The 21,074-nt window shown below is 32.8% G+C and overlaps 1 protein-coding gene and 1 long non-coding RNA gene across 3 annotated transcripts; one reads left to right on the forward strand and one right to left on the reverse strand.

The window, feature by feature from the left end:
- Positions 1-1,839: 1,839 nt before the first annotated feature.
- On the reverse strand, positions 1,840-8,046 carry LOC114184359 (U-box domain-containing protein 33). Of its 2 annotated transcripts, none has more exons than XM_028071672.1 (9): positions 7,033-8,046; positions 6,726-6,847; positions 6,530-6,651; positions 5,763-5,867; positions 4,678-5,122; positions 4,354-4,491; positions 3,375-3,902; positions 2,376-3,140; positions 1,840-2,248 (listed from the first exon to the last, which is right to left on the reverse strand). In XM_028071672.1, the coding sequence occupies exons 1-9, from the start codon at positions 7,274-7,276 to the stop codon at positions 2,066-2,068; spliced, it is 2,652 nt and encodes an 883-aa protein (XP_027927473.1). In that variant the 5' UTR covers positions 7,277-8,046; the 3' UTR covers positions 1,840-2,065. The 2 variants fall into 2 exon arrangements, with proteins under 2 accessions (XP_027927473.1, XP_027927472.1); XM_028071671.1 differs by having other exon boundaries at positions 4,354-4,494.
- A 3,824-nt stretch (positions 8,047-11,870) lies between these two features.
- Positions 11,871-13,736, forward strand: LOC114183370. The gene is made up of 3 exons (XR_003604348.1): positions 11,871-11,970; positions 12,078-12,149; positions 13,511-13,736. It is a non-coding gene; the product is annotated as an uncharacterized LOC114183370 (long non-coding RNA).
- The last annotated feature ends 7,338 nt before the right edge of the window (positions 13,737-21,074 follow it).

The raw sequence follows: 21,074 nt of genomic DNA on the forward strand, positions 1-21,074 counted from the left end.
CCATTTTCCCCTTCAAAATTCAGAACCTATATGTTAGCCTTATTCTTCCATCTTTATTGTGTTTTGTGCAAAATCATTGGTTGTTCTTTTTATAAAGTCACAAACTTTAACAACAATAACGAGAATCAAGTTGAATTTATCCATATACATCCTTATATGTTTTTCTTCACTTTAGTAAGAACTAGTATGCATGATCATGCCTTTTCAAGTTACAATGAATGAGAAAGAAACAAAAAAAAAAAGTGTAATTGGTTGAATAAAATCTTTTGTTGAAATTCCAACTTTTGGTCTCTTTTGGAATGCATTAAAAAAGGACACAGTGTGTTAATAGTCAATGCATGAATCCCATATGCTTGAAAAGTGAACCCACGCCTCTAACTAGTTACATAACTTCATCTCATGGATATAATAATTGTCTTATAATAATACTTCATAATAATTTTAAAGTGAAAACCCTAAATTCAAGCAACTATGCATAAATCATATATTAATTATGGCGGTTAGATGTGTTTACAAATGTATTAAAAAAAATGCTGTTTTGGTCAATAGTTTATATTTGAGGATGTTGATAAATATATTGAAAGTGTTGACTAGAATTTCTAGTAAGTGATTAAAGTCAAATAATTGGTTGGCCCATGGCCAATCATTTCAAATCCAACCCTAGCCCATTTTGACCGAAATATGCACATTTCACAAACTTGTGCCAAAACCTAAAACATGATTGATTTTGAGTGCTACCACGTATATCAATTAATTACATGGAAAAATAATTATTATCAATGTTAGCTAAAAGAAATTATTTTGTAGACTTTGACAAAATAATATCAACCCAATAACATTAACCATTGCTAGATGTTTAATATCAAAATAATGTTATTTAGTAGTAATTGAAATATCCTATTTAAACAAAAAATAAATAAATTCAGATTACTTTATTTTAAAAAATAATTTAAAAGATGAAAACATTTAAAAAATTCAGTGCATTTAATTTTTTTGAAAATGATGAAAATTCCTAACCATTCAATTGACAGTGAGACTGGAGACCAAACGTATCTCTCTGGAAAAAAATCTTGTTGGACTGATATGGTAGGACCAGTGTTGGTATCTCTCGTTTAACGCAACCAAAGACACACAACTCAAATATGAGACCACTACGTACGATAAAACAACTTGAAACAATATATTCATATGCTCGATTGTTTTCAAAAGTCCGATTAAGTGCACAACTAATGCAGAAAAAGAGAAAAACAGACATTTAAAATGGTTTTATGCGTAGCAGTCAAGTGTAAACTTTTACATAAAATTGTGTCCCTTTAACATGTAGTTAAATGTTTGATTTTCAATAATAACATTTTGTATAGAAAAGTCAATCTCTTGAAATAAATTACAGTATATGATGCCCGTTTGAAATTGGTTCTGCACATGATTATTGTAAGTTGATATGTTATTCTCAAGGATCAAGTGTCTGTCTTTCTACAAGAGTTTAACTATAGTTCACCTTGAAACTAAAGTTAAAACGAACTTTTAGTAAGGTTATGAACTAATTTAATAACATAAATCAGATCCATTTAAGTTCCTTTTTCAAACATTTCCTTTACAACCTTTTTAATCTCTTTTCACTGTGTTATTATTTGCATCCACACATGAAGGGATAACCAACCACATCATGACCATTTGAGATTCTCATTTAAGTTATAGCTTTGTTGCTGCTATTATGTTTGGACATCATGACCATTTGAGATTCTCATTTAAGTTATCACTCTGTTGCTGGTATTAAGTTTGGACAAATCTGTACATGGATCAAAATTTCCTTATATAAAACTAACCAAAAAATAAAAATAATCACACAAAGAACAGTTCTGATATATATCTTATATAATGTCTACTTTACAACTATCGTAAGATAACCAAGTTGTTATCTAACCTATACAAGAGGATAGGTATGAAGTGTGATTGAAGAACCTGATGCAAGCTAACAAAATGAAATGGTAACTTTCTTTCTAGATATGTCTATAAACAGTAGATATACAGTTCAATTAAAATGGGAGAAAAATAATGCACTTGATCAGTGGTTTTGAAGCCAGTCATGGATTGCAGAGCGAAGAGCACGATTGGGAACAAGATTGTGATGTGCAAGCTTACCATTAGTCATTGGTGAGTTGTCATTACCACCATCAAGCCATCCTCGTATAGCCTCAGCTTCATAAGTAAAACCATCTGCAGCTACATGTGGATCTCGCATTACTTCCTGCAAAGTAGGAACACATACAGAGAAGTTTTTCTTAGATAGCACTTTTATATTCAAAGATGCATCACTCTACCGATTGGAAACTATATTGTAAGAGAAGAAAACAAAGGTAAAAAGAGCAAGTTACCTGGAAGATTGGGCAGATAAAATATGATGGAGGTTGTGAAAGACCTTCAGAACTTAGTCCAAAGGAGTTTGTGCCTCCAGAAGAAACCCTCATTGCATCAAGTATCCTCCAGACATCAGAATAAAGATCTGGACGGCTCTTTCGGTTCATATCACAACATCTCAAAGCCAAGCGAGCCAATTGTTCAGCCTGCACAAATGGCCAGTCTCCAGCCAAAGGATCCAAAAGGGATTTCAACTTTCCAGTATCTAATCCATATTTCACTTCCTTTGTTATTCCCAAGGCTGGTCTCCCTGTCAACAATCTCAACAATATGATTCCAAATGAATAAACATCTGACTTCGGAGTAAGTTCCCCTGAGGCAAGAAATTCAGGATCCATGTAGACAAATGTTCCCTTTGGGTCAGTTTTCCAAAACTGTGTAGAATTGCTACTGGAACTCTCACAGTTCGATAGTATACGACATATTCCAAAGTCACTAAGCTTGCTAATGAGGTTTGCATCAAGGAGAATGTTGGATGGTTTCAAGTCACCATGCACTACGCTGTGAGGTTTACTGGAATGGAGAAAGATGAGGGCAGAGCATAGTTCAGAAGCAACACGGATTCGAGTTTGCCACGATAATGGAGGGGTATTATCCTTGCAGGCAAGGCGGTCTTCAAGGCTTCCATTGGGTAAATACTCATAGACAAGAGCCCATGCATCTGGGCAGGCTCCAATGAGTGTGATAAGATTGGGATGCCTTAGCTTGCTCAACACATCAACCTGATACAAAACAGAAAGTGAGGTTAAAGAAATATTCATTTTACAAAAATCTAGCTTATAAACCCTTCATTCATACCCTTGGAGACAAGATTGATAATATATTATTATACCAAGAACCAATAAACAGAAGTTCCAAAAATATGCAAAACATGGGAGTTTGGATTTTAGGAGAAACAAGAAAATCTGTTACTTTTTTGCTGCTAACTCCTCACAGTTTTTTTCAAACCACCTCACCTCCTGTTGAAACTCCAAGGGTCCTTGCATGCTGTCAGAGTGCAATCTTTTTATAGCCACCTCAGTGTAACTCAAGACACCTTTAAATATACTTCCATATCCACCTTCACCTATTTTTAAGGTTGGATTGAAGTTATTTGTTGCTTCTTTAATCTCTGAAAAAGAGAATTCTGAGAACAATTGAGGGACATGGGAGCTTGAGGCCTCTCCTTGCTTTTTCCTCAATTCTTCAGCCTCTCTTAATGCATTATCACGCTGAATCTGCAATTCCTCTCGTTCATTCTTGTAGCTCTGTAACAGATCAACAGCAGATACAATCTTCTGCTCCAGCTCCTTTATAATAAGTTCAGATGATGCAATCTGACTCTCCAGAGATGCCTTCTGATCAAGGGCGAGGCGGAGTTCTTCCTTAACTTTGTCTCTCAGTCTCTTGGCATTCTCAAGTTCTTCTTTTTCTTTCCTAAGTTCTTCCTCTGCCAATTTCCTCAGCTTCAACTCCTCCGTATATAAGCTTTCAGAAGCTTTAGCCTGTCAATTGGGCAGTGCAAACGTTGATAAGGATTAGAGGTGGTATCAACATTGGCCTCTCACTAGATAATACAACTTAAAATGTTTCCTATTGTTAGGAACCCAGATTAAAAAATTGAAGAAAAGGGAGATTGTATTTTTTGATCACATAGCATATGGGAACAGGGGGGATAACTCTCCTCCAAGGCTTTCCCCTTTCACAAACAAGAGAAGCTCAATTTACAGATGAAACAAATTTGAATGAATATCCTCCCCCTTCAGTTTTATTTATTGTTCAGTCACTACTTCAACTAACACTCTTTTGCCCAATGTCCCAGCACCTATTCATTCAAATGATCATTAGATTAAAGTTGCTTTATACGTGTTCCTTTCTTGTTTAACTAGTGACTCATAAACATGATCATCTGCGTATTGAAGAAGTAAAATAAGAACTCAACAACCAAATAAATACCTTGCGTATAGCTTCAAAGGCTTCTTTTTCAGCATTCCTACGCCTTACAGTTTCTTTATACGCAGTTAGGGAAGCATCCTCAGCTTCGGTCATAGCTTGTTGAAGCTGGTCGTAGATAGTATCATCTATTCCACCATCCTGCTAGTGTTCAATCAATTTTTTCAAAACTATCAGCAAAAAGCTTGGGAATTAAAACTCTTTTCCTCATTTACAATTTAGAAGGTAAAAATGCATCACCAATTGCAAACTTTACAATACAAAATATATGCACATGCTCTGTAATAGGCAGTTATTGCTGAAGTAGAAAATAACATTTGTTTATACCAGTGTACTAGGGGGAGATGAATGATGAAGATCCTCTATAACCAGCTGACTCAAAGTCAACTCTAATGCATTCTCACTGCTTTCAGTAATCAATCCTGGGTTCAAAGCTATATCAACTGCACTGTCAGAGCATGTTGACAAGCCAGAAGGACTCATCCTTGACAGCCTCTCTGATTCATCAGAACTTACTTCTGTACCCGTCCTGTCACGTGGAGTTGAAAACCCTACAGTTTCTTCTGGAGAAGAAACAGCCGGAAAGCTTGCTACATGTCCATCACCGGCAGACCTCACTCTGCGTAGAAGCTCTAGCGCATGATTGGTTAGATTTCCTCGACGATCTTGCCCCAGTGTAGCAGACTGTGATCTGAAAGTTCTCACAGAGTTTGGCACTTGCTGCACCAAAGGAGATGCAACCTCTACAGTACCTTCATTCAAACTGTGATCCCTGTGTTGATATGTTACATCAGTAAATCAGTACCAGAAATGATCTATCCCAAGTGTAATGACACTATTGCAGGGATAATTTTAGCACAATAATACCATACAAGTATACAAGTTAGTTAAATGAAGAGTGGAAGAAAGAATTAGAACTTAACAACTCAAAAGAATAAGCCGGTGACAGTGACAATGGCGGCAATGAGTTCCGATGGCAATTAAAGTGTTGGATCTAAGTCCTGAATGCAATGAAGGACTGAATAGACGAATAAAGTCAGCTGCAATGGTGACCTATAGGGTTTGAATGTGGAAGCAGGGTCCCTAGGATACAAAGCTCTTATACCATCTTGAAAAAGGAGATTAAGAACTGGATATTATTTATTATCTTCTGATAATGAGTACAAGTACAAATCCGTATATGAAGATTCATGCTAACATTTACAGGCTACATGATTACCGTTAAAAATAAAAGAAATTAAACTAGGAAATAAATACAAAATAGAAACTGAAATAATGAAATGAGAAAAAAAAATGTGCATAAACATAGTATTCCCAGGACTACAGACCTTCCTTCTTAATTACTATTATCTTTCATAAGACACTACATACATGAATATCAAACACATTAATCTTTTTTGGATTTTGCATACCTTGTGTGTATAAGGTGCCCTTTGCAGATAAACTGTATGTGACAAGAAGCTGGAGCTTGTTTACACACATAGATGGCTTTCTTAGATCTAAGGTCCATCATTCTCCTGCAATGTCATGCGAATAAACTCATCAAAACATAATATTTATTTCATAAAAACAAATTGATATAAAAATTGGGAAATTATCAAAAAGATATAATTAGTTGATTGTCAGAACAAACAAAACAGAGCATAGTGTCTGCAAAATTACACGTGCATTTGAATTGGTAATAAAGCCACTGAACTAGACAATTAAAGTGGAGAGGTATAGATCCAACTAAAAAGCCATTGAACTAGACAAAATAAAATTGGACATACATACTTCTCCATAAGCATTTCTAGCAAAAAAAAAAAGAAATGAATAAGCTTCTCCATAAGCTAATTTGTAGAAGCTCTCATGTATATATTCTCTAAATTCTTATTTCAAACTTGTGCATAAGTTAATTTTAGTTTATGAAGAAGTTCATTTCATTTTTTTCTTTTGATTTTTCACTTCTAAAAGTGCTTCTGGAGAAGCTTATCCAAACAATCATGATTCACTCAAAAAATCCAACCCAGAAAGTATGGCTGTTTGCATGCTGTCCACAAGTATAGCAATGTATTTATCCTATATTTACAAAAATAACCAGCATACCATCTTCAATACTTTTTACATTATCATCATCAAATTTTGGGTAAAAATGAACAGAACATTAATGTGGTTGGGGAGGGGGTTATTGGTTTCTTACCTATTATAGTACTTATCTGATGCTGCTCCCATTACAAGCTTTCGGATGCCATGCTGAGATACAAGCTCTATGATTCCTTTTTCAATGCTATCCATTTCAATATGCAGTTTTTCTGCTCGCACCTGTATCAGGAAAGTTATCAGTGCATATTAAATAACTTTCAAACTACACATGCTTATAGAATTACAATAGTTACCCCCATCCGTCGACAGATTTGAAGATATTCATCCAGAGTCTTATGCATGCCCTGCTTTTGTTCTTCCCAGTATGCTTGAACCTGCTCCTCTTTTAGTGCACTTGTGGGAAATTTACCTCCCACTGTAATCAAGAACATGGATGTCTTAGACCACGATCATGTATGAATGAAAATATATCAGGACAGAGAGAATTTACAACAGTTACCATACATTAAACCCAAAATTGTTTCCTGATAATAACTACTCCAATATAAACCAATACAACAAATTCAAGGAATCAAAGAACAAAAACAAACATATACATACGTAGGGGGATCATTGTTGCAGGAACATGAACATAAAGAATGCAAATCCTCTTTCCTCCGGAGTGTTGAATTGCCCATATCAGATTTGATCTGCTCTCCTTCACTTCTTTTGCTACGGCAACATAGATTGGCTGATCAACAACACCTGGATTAGGCTCCTCCAAAATTTCCCCACTAGCATCAGAAGGTGACCTCACAGAACCCATCCTTTGTGATGTTGCAGGCACAGGACTCACCACAGCCATCCTAGGAGATGCAGTACTACAGTTGAACCACTAAAAAATAAATAAAGAACTCAACTTTCTGTCTCTTTCTCCCAAAATATCTCTCTGTCAACAATTCGTTATTGTCTCTGAATAATTCACAAATGCCCCCACCCCAACTACCAAACCCAAAAATTAATCATCAACAACTCTCTCTCTCTCTCTCTCTCTCTCTCTCTCTCTCTCTCTCTCTCTCTCTCTCTCTCTCTCTCTCTCTCCCCCAAGAAAAAGTTCAACTTCCTCCCAACAATTGGTAATTATCTCTATATTTCTCACCACCACTAACAAACCCAAAAATCAATCATAAGAATCTCTTGAACCCAGGAACATATCGAAATTTTCTCAGTGCAATTTGCAAATAGGATGCTCAGGAAAACTTTCACCCTAATAACAAAGAGACAGAAAACAAAAACACAACAAAACAAAAATTAACCGTAACCCCGTGTCTCTATCCCCAACACAATTCACAGATTCTCACAGAAACTCATTGTTGTGGGAAAAGCAAGCCGCGAAAATGATATAAAGGAGAAGGCTTTGATGGTGTTGTTGAGAATTTGCAATAATATGACAGGAGGGTCTCTCTCACTCCTCACCTTGAGAACGTATGAGTAGCATGAAAAGAGTAACCTTGAGTTACCCTTCTCAAAATCATTGTGGTATAGGGTACAAACTCAATAAGCTCTCCAAGTTAATAAAGAAAGTTCTCAACCACAGATGGAAAGAGAATGTGCAGTGTTGACTTTGAATTGTGAAGTAAAGAAATTATAAGAAAATGCCACACATACCACCAATTTATTAGGTGCAACTGTAGGAAACTGAAAATTGAAAAGAAAATAAGAGAGAGAGATAGAAAAATCTAGATGTTATATAATCTTTCATAGAAAGCTAAATTAGATGAATTTCACGCAACACACAAGTATGAGATCAATATAATAATATGATTAAAAGATAGGAATGTGTTATAATGAGTTTGAATAACAATGCATATTTATACTATGAGATATTGTTTGAGTTCGTACTAATTTTATAGAGAATGTATGAATTCACCAACAATCATATTTATATATGTTATTGTTTTAATAGTTTATCTTCATTTTATAATATATTATACTTTTTGTTTAATATTATTATAATATTTTGTAATTATAGTTTCTTGTTTTTTAGTTGGTATTAAATAAAACAAAATATATATTTTCAATATTAAAGTCTATTGAACCTGTACAATTATAAGTTTGTAAATAAAAAATGAGATAAAATATATAGTTAAATTTTTCTATGTTAAATTTTATTGTTGGGATGTAATAATGAATTTAAGAAGACGAGTCAATTTGTAGTCTCAATTTTTGGATTGGAAATACTCTCAATGAGTTGGATTTAAGTTTTATTGATGTTGTATCTGTGTATTGAATTCTCTCTTTCATAGATTCATAAGTGGTATTAGTCATTGGCTAATTTGTACAAGGGTTAGGGTTAGGAATGTAAAAAAATTCGTACCACAAATATCTATGGAAAAAACCCCTAATAAATAGAAAATGAATATTGTAAATAGATACCCGCGGATAATAGGTACATGTATTTTTTATACATCCATGTTAACGGGATGGTACGGGTATCATAGTATCCATACATGTGGATACTCGTACCCGCTATACTATACTTTAAATAAATAAAAAAAGATTAAAATATTAACACATTCATTTTGAATGAGTTATTTTTTATCAACTGGTTTTAAAAATATATTCATTTTTTTGTAAAATTGTCCTTCAACATTATTTAAAAGGATTATTTGAACTTTGTTTGAAATTTATTAATGTTATGTACTATATTTTATTTGAATTTATGGTTAAAATATGTTGTTAAATATTTTATTTTATTTTATTGTAAATACCTACGGATATCCGTGGATATTAAAAAATATGCAGGTACCGCATAACAGGTATAGACAAATATTTATCTAGTGGATAGGCGAGTTGGGCACAGTCCACTCTTCCTCTGAATCACTATGTCCACTGGAAAGATAATAAGCAGAGGAGGATGACATACCTGGAGTAGTGCAGACGGGATACACTCGGCTGAAGGTTGGCTCACTTCTTAGGTGGATCCTTTGCTCCAACACCAAGACCCCACCCCTATTTATAATGGACCACCTGTATAGGGGCGAGCATCCTTTACACCATAGGATTCAGCTCCATCTAACGGTTGTCGGTACACTTCCTTTAAATCCCCCACCCACTACATCCCATCATTATGACAATCAGCCTCGAATGACGAGCTGACAATGCTTTTGCCTTCCCCACACACAACCATTAAGGCAAATCGCACAAGTGGTTGAGAATACCTCAACCTAATTTCCCAAGATGACGCATCATAGCCTCTTGTGAAACTTCATTCACTACGAGCCTAGGGGGGCTAGTGTAGGTGTAGGCCAGTGACATCTCGGCCCAACCACGAAGCACAGATGGTCGGGATCATCCCAGCCCAGGCAGGGTCCGGTCACATCTCGGGCCAATCGCTTGGGTGTCCGCTTTTCAGGTTTAACAAAACACAAAGCACCAAAGGGACATGGGCAAGGCAAGAAGGCCGGGTATATCTCAGACCATTTGGTCGTGTATATCCCGGCCCAATAATGTGATTAATGGAAAATTGGACTGTTTTGTAGAGGTGCAGAGGAGCAGCGCGTAATTCATCAAATAAGGAAAGAACTAATCCTTGACAAGGTACAGACCGAACAAATCTCAGCCAAAAAGGAAATAGTTGATCCTTGACAAGGTACAGACGAACAAATTTCAACCATAAAGGAAAGAGTTGATCCTTGACAAGGTACAGACGAACAATCTCAGTCAAAAAAGAAAGAGTTGATCCTTGACAAGACATAGACGAATAATCTCAGTCAATAAGGAATGATTCGACGCGTACAATCTTAGTCAGAAAGGAAAGAGTTGGTTCTCGAGGACCCACAAATAATAACATGTCTGCTAAGAGATTAATATAAATAATGGTCTAGTGACTACAAATATGTATGCTTTTCTCACTTGACTGCATATGCCTCATACCGAATCACTATTTGACTTGAACGTCATAGTGCTTGCAGGTACCCCCATCCTCGGAATTCACACAACAAGCAGATTCAGGAGGAGTCCAGAAAGTAGCAGAGGAAGGATCGACATAGAGGATTCTTGAGATCGTCTAATTCTGTACTAAAACAGTATCGATCAAGGTACGGTATATGTGGTAAATTGAAGGCAAAACTCACTTAATCCAATTTAAAGTAGGTTAAAAGTAGGGTATTGAATACCATGTTTTGGATTGCAAAATTAGTACAGAGGAGGTTAATATTTTTATTTTAAAATTATATTAAAAAACATTTACCATAACACATTATACAGTTTTAGAGCATGATAAACATTTTTTTTGAATTATTTTTTTCTAAAAGTGATTTGAAAAGAAGGATAGCACTAGAAAATAAGGTGATTCAAAATAGCCTCGTGTTGAAGCCCAGTAAGTAGCCCGCCAAAGTCTTTTCTTTGCTAAGTGGGCCATTGTATACTCTAACAATAAAATAAAGACTCTTGCTATTTTATAAATGCACCCATTTTTTCTTTTTCTTTTATTTAAAATGACATGTTTATCTTTCTTTTCTCTTTTTTCTTGTTTAATTTCCCACAAAAGTTAAAGAAATAAAATATATTTCGAAAAGTATATTGAAGATAAAGGACATTTTATAATTTAGTTTTAAGAACATACTATTGTTTTCTTAAGAAAGTATTTTTTTTAAATGAAAAAAAAACGTTTTGAGGACTATTTCTTACAATATGAAAAAAAAAAACGTATCCAAAGTATTTCATTAAAAACTATTATCTCTTTTATGTCTGAAATGTATTGTATAAAGCATATTTTATTCATATTATGAAAAATACTTTCTAAAATACATTTTATTTTCTTAATATTCTAAATATTTCTGTAACATGAAACGATGTTACAAGAAAGTAAAAATAATTATAAGCAGGCTATTATTTTAAATAAAAGAAACTATTGTGGGGGTGCATATAGCGAAATGAGAGGTGTAAACAGTAAGAACCTAAATTAAATATCATACAGGGCCTGTACAAATCAAACGTGCCAATGAATAATGATCCATGTTTGGTGGAAAATGTCGGTAAATGAAACACTTGAATTGTAAAACACGTTTCAAAATAAATTGGCAGAAAATTTTAAATTGAAATTTTAGTCTTCATTTGTTTCTTTCGCGATTTAAGTTAGCATGTTTTAAAAGTCATAACTTTGGTCAAATTCACGATTTTACACAGACTTTAAAAATAATGTGTGAGTTTATAATTTTTCAAATTTTTGATAACTTTATCTTTTTTGTAATTTTAAAATCTATATAATTAAATTATCTTTTTAAGTCATAAAAATTATAAAAAATGTAAATGTTATGCTATAACACTTAACCTGGAAGGCCCCCTTTTATTTTCTGCCCCAGAGTTGGTGGGCTGCCCTTGTAAGTGGGCCTAAGGATTGGCCCAGCATATAAGATCTTGCTATGTTGCCCTAATCTCACCTCACTTTCACTCTTTCAGAGACCAGCCGTCATCCCTCACTACCTCACTGAACGCTCTGCTAGGGTTTGCCCTAAGGTCCACCTCGTTCAAGCTCAAACCCAGTTTCGGCTCCACGTAAGTGTCCTTTTTCCAGATCTTATGGCTTCCATCGTTTTCCCTCCACTCTTTCCACGGTTAACGTTTAGTAATAATGCGCCCTTGTTCCTACCTTCTGTTTTCAGCTCGTTAGTTCACTCGTAGAGCTGCAGTATCCATCGTCGTGCCATCAAGGCTTCTGTTGACCCTCTTTCCAGGTACAGGAAGTTAGGGTTTCAGTCTTTTGGTGTTGTCTTGGCTGTTCTTGAGTGAATTACTGATTGCATGGATAAATCCTTCGTTTTGGTGTGATTAACTGCTTTGTATGCTTGGTTGGTTCGATTTACATGGCTGTTGCAGTGAAGAACAGTGGCGAGACCTGTTAATCTCGCCCAAGCGAGTCAATCTCGCCTAGGCGAGATGAAACAGGGAGCTCGCCTAGGACTATTGCACGAAAGGTCGCCCAGGCGACCTGCTCGAACTTTGAGCGAGGGAACACCTCGCCCAGGCGAGAGGGGTCTCGCCTAAGCGAGATCCCGTGATGTTCCCTGAGTGCTCCATCGAACCCTCGCCTAGGCGAAGGGGGGGGGGCTCGCCTGAGCGAGCACGTCTCGCCTGAGCGAAACCCTTCAGCCTGAGCGAGGGGTTGGGCGAGGCAGTACGCTGTTTGGGTGCTTGTTTATTTTTGGATGATTGATTTTGATTTGGGTGTGAATTGTATGATGAGGAACATGTATATAATGGAGTATTATGCGTGCTTGGCATGAATCACGAATTGTGTATGACAGGTTGGGTATGTTATTGGCATGTGAAATGTATGAGAGGTTTGGAACTAAAGGAAAACGTTATTGATATGAGATGAGGCCCTAGATTCATGGGGTGGTGATGATCAGATGTATGGATCCAAAATGTGATGTGTATGAGGAATAAATCTCAGGGAAGGGTATGGAATTGCAAACATGATCTTTGATGCTCTCCTACTGCTGTTTTATGAATGTTGGTCCGTGTCAGCGTGTAATTCCTTGGGGTCTCTAGGCGAGACCTCCGGGGTTACGCTTCAGTGGTCGGGACGTAATCCCATGGCCCCTGTTAGTGGGTGTCCATGGTGGTGCCCCATCTGTATAACCAAGTAAGGATTCAAGGTAAGGACTATATCCTGACACTCTAAGGGGCTAGTTAGTCTCACTTAGAGCGGACTGATTCTTGTGGTGAGAGTAGCAGGAGGCCCGAAATTCATTAAGGGCTAACCTTGTGGTGAGGAAGATTTGATTCATCGTAACATTTGTAACACATAGCTCAGGGATGAGCAGCTCAGGTTCGAGCAGAGGTATCCACCACAAGTGCAAGCATCCGCTGAATCCGACTAAGTTATACGTATCTGAATGAGTCGAGTCGAGTCGTAGTGTATTGAATGAAGAGTCATAACATGTTTGGTTGTTATATGGATATGAGATGATGAAAATATATTTAACTGTATGATGAATATGTGTTGGCTCTAGCTTACCCGTTTTGTTGCATGGTTGTGTTGTATGTGGCTGTTCTTCCTTGCGATGATCATCAACTTGGTTGATGGGAGCAGATGGGCGAGGTTCTCGTGGTCAACAAGGGAACGGCGATTCCGCTACCTAGCCATCTGGGCTGTACCTTATACTTCTTTCTGTCATGTTTCTTTAGGGCTATGGCCCTTGTACTCGTGGTTATTAGATTGTAAACTTCTAGTTGAACAGTTTTCTGCTTTTGTTGGCATCGTGGTGTGCCTAGTTTTGTAGGGGTGATGTTGGAAACCCCAGGACTGCGTGGTTATACTATCTTATGTGTGGCATTTCCTTTAATTGCGTTTATAAATTAAATGGGACGTTACATAACCATTTATTTAATGAAAATGATAAACGAATATAAAATTAAATTTAACTGTTTAATAGGGAAGATAGATAAATAATCTACAAAAAAAAAGTTAATTTATATTTGAATGGTATAAGGAGAATTCTTCAAAGTCTTATTAAGCATCACTGTAAATTTTGTTATTTCAGAACTGACACCCGAAATACATAAATCATCTTATTATCTAAGAAATTTATTTCATGTTGTTAGAAGTCCCACATCGACTAGAGATAAGACCAATTCACAATATATAAGTGGATCTAATTTTCATCTTACAAGTCATTTTTGTGGGATTGAGTTAGACTTAAAGCATATTTCCAATACATGTTAAATCATTCAAATTGAGTATTGTTTTAAAATTTTATATATATGTGTGTGTGTGTGCATATGCATGTTATTTTACATATCTTCACAATATCATAATAGTTGGTCACAAACAAAATATTTGTTCACATGTGATAACATTCATGATGGTCTATGAAACAAACCAATAGCAGCAAGAATTTTTGAGCAAATGATTCACAACTTTGGACTCGATCATCTTAATGATATAAGTTTATACGAAGGAAGAGGGATTGTATTAAAGAATACAAAATGATATACTTTTTTCCCTTTCCTAAGTTTTTATTCCTAAGGATTTTTCCTAATCGTTCATTGATTTGATAAGAGTTACTCATATGATTAATATTTATATGATTCATTACTTTTTATGTAAATATTTATTTTGTATTAACTATTTTTGATTTGTGTTCTTTTGTATTATTTATGAATTACATGTTGTGTCTGTACATAAAACTCTTCCTATCAAAATAACACACACAAAAAATTGTTCATCATTCTCTAATTCTCTAATTTTCCTTTTCTTCTTCTCTTTAATTCCTAAATTAAATACAATGTTTATAATCACCTTTACGTAACGACAGTGAACACTTATTTTCTCAATTCAAAAAATTGAAATTTACCTTTCATTTCGATTCCGATCAGAATTTGAAGTCACACGAAATTCAAAGTTTTTGCTTATCCAATCAAAACCAACAATTGCATATAATTGGTTCATGAAGCAAAACCATACCATGCGTGCCAGGAACGTGATGCTTTTCCAAGTTCAAAGCATTCAAAACTTGGAAAACTTTTCGATCTAATGTAAACATAAAATGCGGCTTTCCTATTCATGTTAATCAAAGTTTTCGATTCAACTTCAATGCACACCGGAAAAAGAAAAATTTGGAATTGAACCTCCAAAAACACATATTTAATCCGATTAATAAAACATAAAAGGAAAAATTAATATTTATACACAAATCATACAACGCAAACTTTTATGGTGCATCAAAAGAGTAACTCATGCACCCAATTTGATAAAAATTAATTAAAAATTAAAATCCTTAAATTTCATAATTAAGTTTCTATAATTGAGAAATACATAATTATATTATTAAAAGAGTTTAAAATGTATTTTGATATATTGTAAAGTTCTATTAATAAATGTTTTTATTTCTTTTTTTACTTCCTTTAATAACGTTCTTGATGATATAAAATTATCTGATGCAGAGTTTTTTCATGTCAAAATCACTTATCTTTCATCATAACATCACTCTTTTTTCATTGTTTTACGGAAACAATATAAAGTGTGAAAAGTGAGAGAATTAATTTAATAAATTTAAAATAATTTTCAAACTTTAACACAATTATATTCTAATAATCATCACATTAAAATCTTTATATTAAAATTATATTTTAAATTACATGAACCAAATACTAAATTGATATAATTTAACATCCTCCTAATTTATTCATGTAATTATTTGAAAATCCAATACTAAACTTGACTTGTGTGAATATGCATCTCCACAATCAATCATTAAAAGTATTATCTCTTTTATGTTTGAATGTATTGTCTAAAGCATATTTTATTAATATTATGAAAAATACTTCCTAAAATATATTTTATTTTCTTAGTATTATAAAAATTTCTGCAACATGAAACGGAAAGTAAAGAAAAGGATAAGCATGTTACTTTAAATATAAGATGTAAAAGTGGGGTGCATTTAGCGAAAAGAGATGTGTAAACAGCAAGAACCTAAAACAGTAAACGCGCTAATGAATAATGATCCATGTTTGGAGGAAAATGTTGGTTAAAGAAACTCTTGAACAGGTAAAAAATGTTTGAAAAAATTGGCAGAATATGTTAAATTAAAATTTTAGTCTTCATTTATCTCTTCTCGCGATTTAAGTTATCATGTTTTAAAAAATCCACAACTTTGGTCAAATTCACGATTTTACATAGACTTTATTTTTATTTTTCATCCAAATTAACTCTAGACATAACATATTTATTTAAGATGTCATAAAGAAATACTTTAATTAAAAATACACATATAAAAATAATGATTAAACAAAAATTGTGAATTCCTTAAAATAAACAAATTAAAAAATCAAAAAAAAAAAAAAAGAAGAAGCCGAAATCACGTATCAAGTCAAGAATTAAAAGGAACAAGTGTAATTTAGCTAAAAAAATGTATTAGGAACCGAAAAATTAACCATTATAATTCCCTTTCAACCTTCCACCACAATTGATAAGTTTTGAGGATATTTGGTAGAAAGTGAAGAGAGAGTAACATATAATGCACATTTGTTGTTGATGTAATTTATTAATTCTTAGGAAAAAATGGGTTTGGTTTGATGAGTTGCATGTGATGCATGTCACCTAATTAAGATTGCTCCTTATAAATGATGTGATAATAATAATTTTCACTTTTTATGTACTTAGTTGTTATTAATTGATATATTAAATTGGTTTGGTTAAAGACTTTTATCAAAATGCATATATTATTATTATTATTATTATTATTATTATAAAGTCCCTTTTCTTGTTGTTAATATAAGATGAAATTCTGAAATGAATGAGATGCTATGTGTCGGCAAAGAAATTCTGAAATGAACATATAACACTAATACGTTTTGTTCTTGTTAAGGTCTAATCATTATTATCTTAGAAACTAATAATAATAATTGAAGAGGAAATGATAAATAATTATGAAAAAAGGGTATAGTTATGAGCACTAGGTGACATTAGGAAAATTGTAATTAAAGTCCCTTTTGAATTTCTTAATCAAATGGTGAACATCAAAGTGATGTTTTGTACACGAAATTTCAAAAGCAAATTGACCAACTCCGATAATAGGATAACATAAACCAAGAAGGAATCCACACATTTTATACTCGTCCAAATTCTATTGAATGATTAGTCCTTGTAACGTTGTTTATTGCACAATGCTCTTTAACACTGCTTTATTTATAAAGCTATTTTGTCCTGTTGTGTAATTATATATAATATGGTTGATTCTATCCTATCAAATATGAGGTGGGGCAGATAGCAATATGTAATATAGTAATATTAACATACATGATTATGTGTCTTTGTAGTCTTTGAGAAATAAAATTATTCTTTAATGGCCATAGCCTTAGGTGTTTTTAATTTGTAGAGACTCTGGTGGCATATCTAACCTAGGAGTATTATAGTTTATATTTTTTAAGGATTTTTTTATATGAACATATAGATGTTATATCATAAAAGTGTTAAATTTAATATTTTAATTTTTTTAAAGATTCTGAATATTGAAAATGAGTTTGAGATACATTTGATACGAGTAATATTCTCATCAGTGCAATAAGCCGATTATTTTCATTATTCTGACTCAGTTTTATAACTGAGACGTATTTGGTTGAGGTCAAAAGAGGGTGTCTTTTGGTCTCGGTTATTACCCGAGATCATAGAAACACTTTTTTATCTCGGTTGTAGAGAGACCGGAACTATAGAAACATTTTTCTGCCTTTGAAAACTGAAGCCATAGGTAAAAAACATTTTTAATTAATTAAAAAATTTTGCAGAGGCTTTGACTTCGATTATGGTAAGTGCTATTTTTTTTATAAGATGTATAATTGATCTCTTTCATATTTCTATTTGTGTATACATTAATCTTGTTATAAGATTTGTTACTTATTTTGGAATCTCCAAAAAAAAAAAATTGACAATGAGAATATTTTAATTCATTAATTAAAGTTCTTTTTTATTTTGTTATTGAAGTATAGGTCCAAATTAATGTCTAACTTTTCGTAGAGATGTACAACTCTCAAGTTATATACTTCAAGTTTTGTTAATTAGAGGCGATTTTATAATTTTTCAAGTTTTGTTAACTTTATCTTTTGGTAATTATGAAATCTGTATAATTAAGTTAACTTTTTGAGCCATAAAAATTATAAAAAATGAAAATATTATAACACTTAACTATTTCTTTAACTGAATATGTTATTCATTTTTATTTTATCATTTATCATTTTTTATTTATTTTCCTTTTCACATATCTTTCATATTATATTTTATTTTTATACCCAAAAAGTTAAAATTCGCAATTAAAATGAAACACAAAAAAAAGCATGAGACTATTCGAATTTTATATCTTCATATTTGGAGCAATATCATGTGAATAGGTATCAGATATCTCTCTCATATTTGTATTTACACAAAAATTATATTTACAGTATCACAAGTTATCTACCTTTAAAAAGATGAATACACTTCTATAGATATATTACTTTTATATAAATTTTCCAAAATAACAACAAATCTTTCAATATCATCATTTGGCTTGTTTTACTTATACTTTGTAGCTTCTGATGTTTTCACAAACAAATCAACTTTGCTCTTTCATAACGTATCTTCCTCTTTCATAAATTTTGTTGTTGTTTTGTAAAACAAAATGTAATTCATATGAATAATTCGTAAGCAAACAAAAACACAAATATTAAAATTATATATATATATATATATATATATATATATATTAATCCAAAATTTTAAAACGTATATACGACTTTCTTATATTAATATTTTATTTAATATAAAATTTTAAAATTATTTAAAATTCTTATAACTTAATTTTCTTAATTTATTATTAAGTAGACATAGAATCAATTTATAGAATATAAATGAAAACAATTTTTAACCTAAATTAATTTTGTGAAAATTACTTAAATTTAGGTTTATTTAGTAATTTGCTTCTTATATTTAGACCTTTGGTTTTGGGTTCTTATATTTACTTTTTACTCATTTAAGATCTTAATTTTATAAAATAAGTCAATATGCTTACATTTAAATCATTTAAATCTTATATTTAATGTTGGTCTTTAAATTGACACTAATTAATGTAACACCCCTCTTATCAAGAGGGTCATGTCAGGTCTACAGCCCAATACACCTCAACCCCTCGTCCCAAGTGTTCCTCCACTTCGCAAGGCAGGTTGTTGTTAGTGGGTATCGAACCCCCAACCTGACCTTTAACACCCTCTCAACAAGAGAGATGTCACCAGGTTGGGAGTTCGATACTCACTGACAACAACCTGCCATGCGAAGTGGGGGGACACTTGGGGCGAGGGGTTGGGATGTATTGGGCTGCAGACCTGACATGGCCCTCTTGCTAAGAGGGGTGTTACATCTCTCTTGTTGAGAGGGTGTTAAAGGTCAGGTTGGGGGTTCGATACCCACTGACAACAACCTGCCTTGCGAAGTGGGGGGACACTTGGGGCGAGGGATTGGGGTGTATTGGGCTGCAGACCTGACATTACCCTCTTGATAAGAGGGGTGTTACAATTAACATCGTTTGAAAGTGTTAAATGTTCAAATTTAGGTTTTTCATATGTTAAAATACAGGTCATTTTTTATCTTAGAATCTTCCTGATTTTGACTTATGAAAGTAAAAGATGATCTAAATTTTTACACGTGACAAACTCAAATTTTGAAACGTCACACCTCTAATCGATTTCAAATAACGTTACCATCGTAAATAAATTAGTAGTTTTCATGCAATAACAATTCATTAGAGAAAACTACTTTAGGATCTTAAGATTTATGATTCTCACACATTCACATACATAAATCATAATAAGATATATTAATCTTGATTCATGAGAGATCCAATAAAAATGCATTTCTTTGTCTTTGTTTCTCCTTTGACACTCTCTCTCTTGATGACTTATTGTGAGAGAACCTTATCGGTTATAGAGAGAACCCTAACTACTATTTTATAAGCCAACGTCAATCAAGTTTGGCTAAACTTTATTTTATTTTATTACAACATCCCATAATAACTAATCAGTTATTATATTTTATTAAATCACAATAGGACCTATCATAATATTTCAGATGAGTCATAAAATATAATTAATTAGTCAATTAATTATAACAAACACAAATTTAAAAGAATGAGTTGAAGTTTTTTTTTTCTACAAAACAAGAAACTCAATTTAAAAAAAAAAACTCAATTGATTAAACCCTATTCATAATATTATTCTTTATAATATTGTTGTTTTGTTTCATTGTAGGAAGTGATTTTGCATCAGCTGAATAACTTGTTTAGCAACATTTCTTATTCATGAAACTGAGTACGACAAGAAACCATTACAAAAGTGTTCTAAAGAGGTTTCTCATCTTCCCAAACTTCATATCTAAATCTTATTTTATTAGAGATGCCATGAATTGGTCCCCTCTCTCAGAATAGTGTCTGAAACTTTTCTTTTACTTTTTTTATTTTTGCAGATAGCATATGGTTTGAGAACCCTTTTAAAGACATAGCAGGTAGAAAAGGGGCATCCAATGCCTAAAAGGAAGTGGTTGCAATTAGGTCACCCACTATTTTATTAATAAATAAACTTTCTTCTACTATTTGTTAAACAATGTGAAGTTAACTCAATAACAAGTTTCACTCAACTGATAATTTTTTTTTATTCATATTTAGAGTAGAACAATGTAAGACTAAAATGATTATTAAACATGGTTGCATAACATTTTTATATCGTATTTAAAAAGTTAAATTATACCTATGTTTTTATAATGTTTTTATGTCTCCATGTTTATATTCTTTACGTGGCACTTTGTACTGATGTTATAATACTTTGTTAATAACACGTGTTGACATTATTATTTTTAATTATAAATAATGAAAAATTGCATAACAAGATTTTAGCCTTTTTTTAATACGAAATAAGATTATAACTTTCTAATTGTAACACCATATCTTATATGATATCTGTTTACATTATTAACAGCCCCATCTTATTAATAGAATATATAACTAAAAAAATAATTACACACTTAATCACCACTTTTAATGCTTAATTCATTCATCTATTAAAAATTATAATTATATTAATGTAATATATATATATATATATATATATATATATATATATATATTATTTATTAA

Source organism: Vigna unguiculata, chromosome 5 (genome assembly GCF_004118075.2).
Source record: "Vigna unguiculata cultivar IT97K-499-35 chromosome 5, ASM411807v1, whole genome shotgun sequence".
NCBI classification, from domain to species: Eukaryota; Viridiplantae; Streptophyta; class Magnoliopsida; order Fabales; family Fabaceae; genus Vigna; species Vigna unguiculata.

What these genes read in the sequence shown, in the direction of transcription:
- LOC114184359 (XM_028071671.1), bottom strand. Translation starts at nt 7,276, where the DNA reads ATGGCTGTGGTGAGTCCTGTGCCTGCAACATCACAAAGGATGGGTTCT. An exon ending in TGCAACAATGATCCCCCTAC is followed by an intron (nt 6,848 to 7,032) that starts GTATGTATATGT and finishes TCTTGATTACAG; the next exon opens with TGGGAGGTAAATTTCCCACA. An exon ending in AAATCTGTCGACGGATGGGG is followed by an intron (nt 6,652 to 6,725) that starts GTAACTATTGTA and finishes TTCCTGATACAG; the next exon opens with GTGCGAGCAGAAAAACTGCA.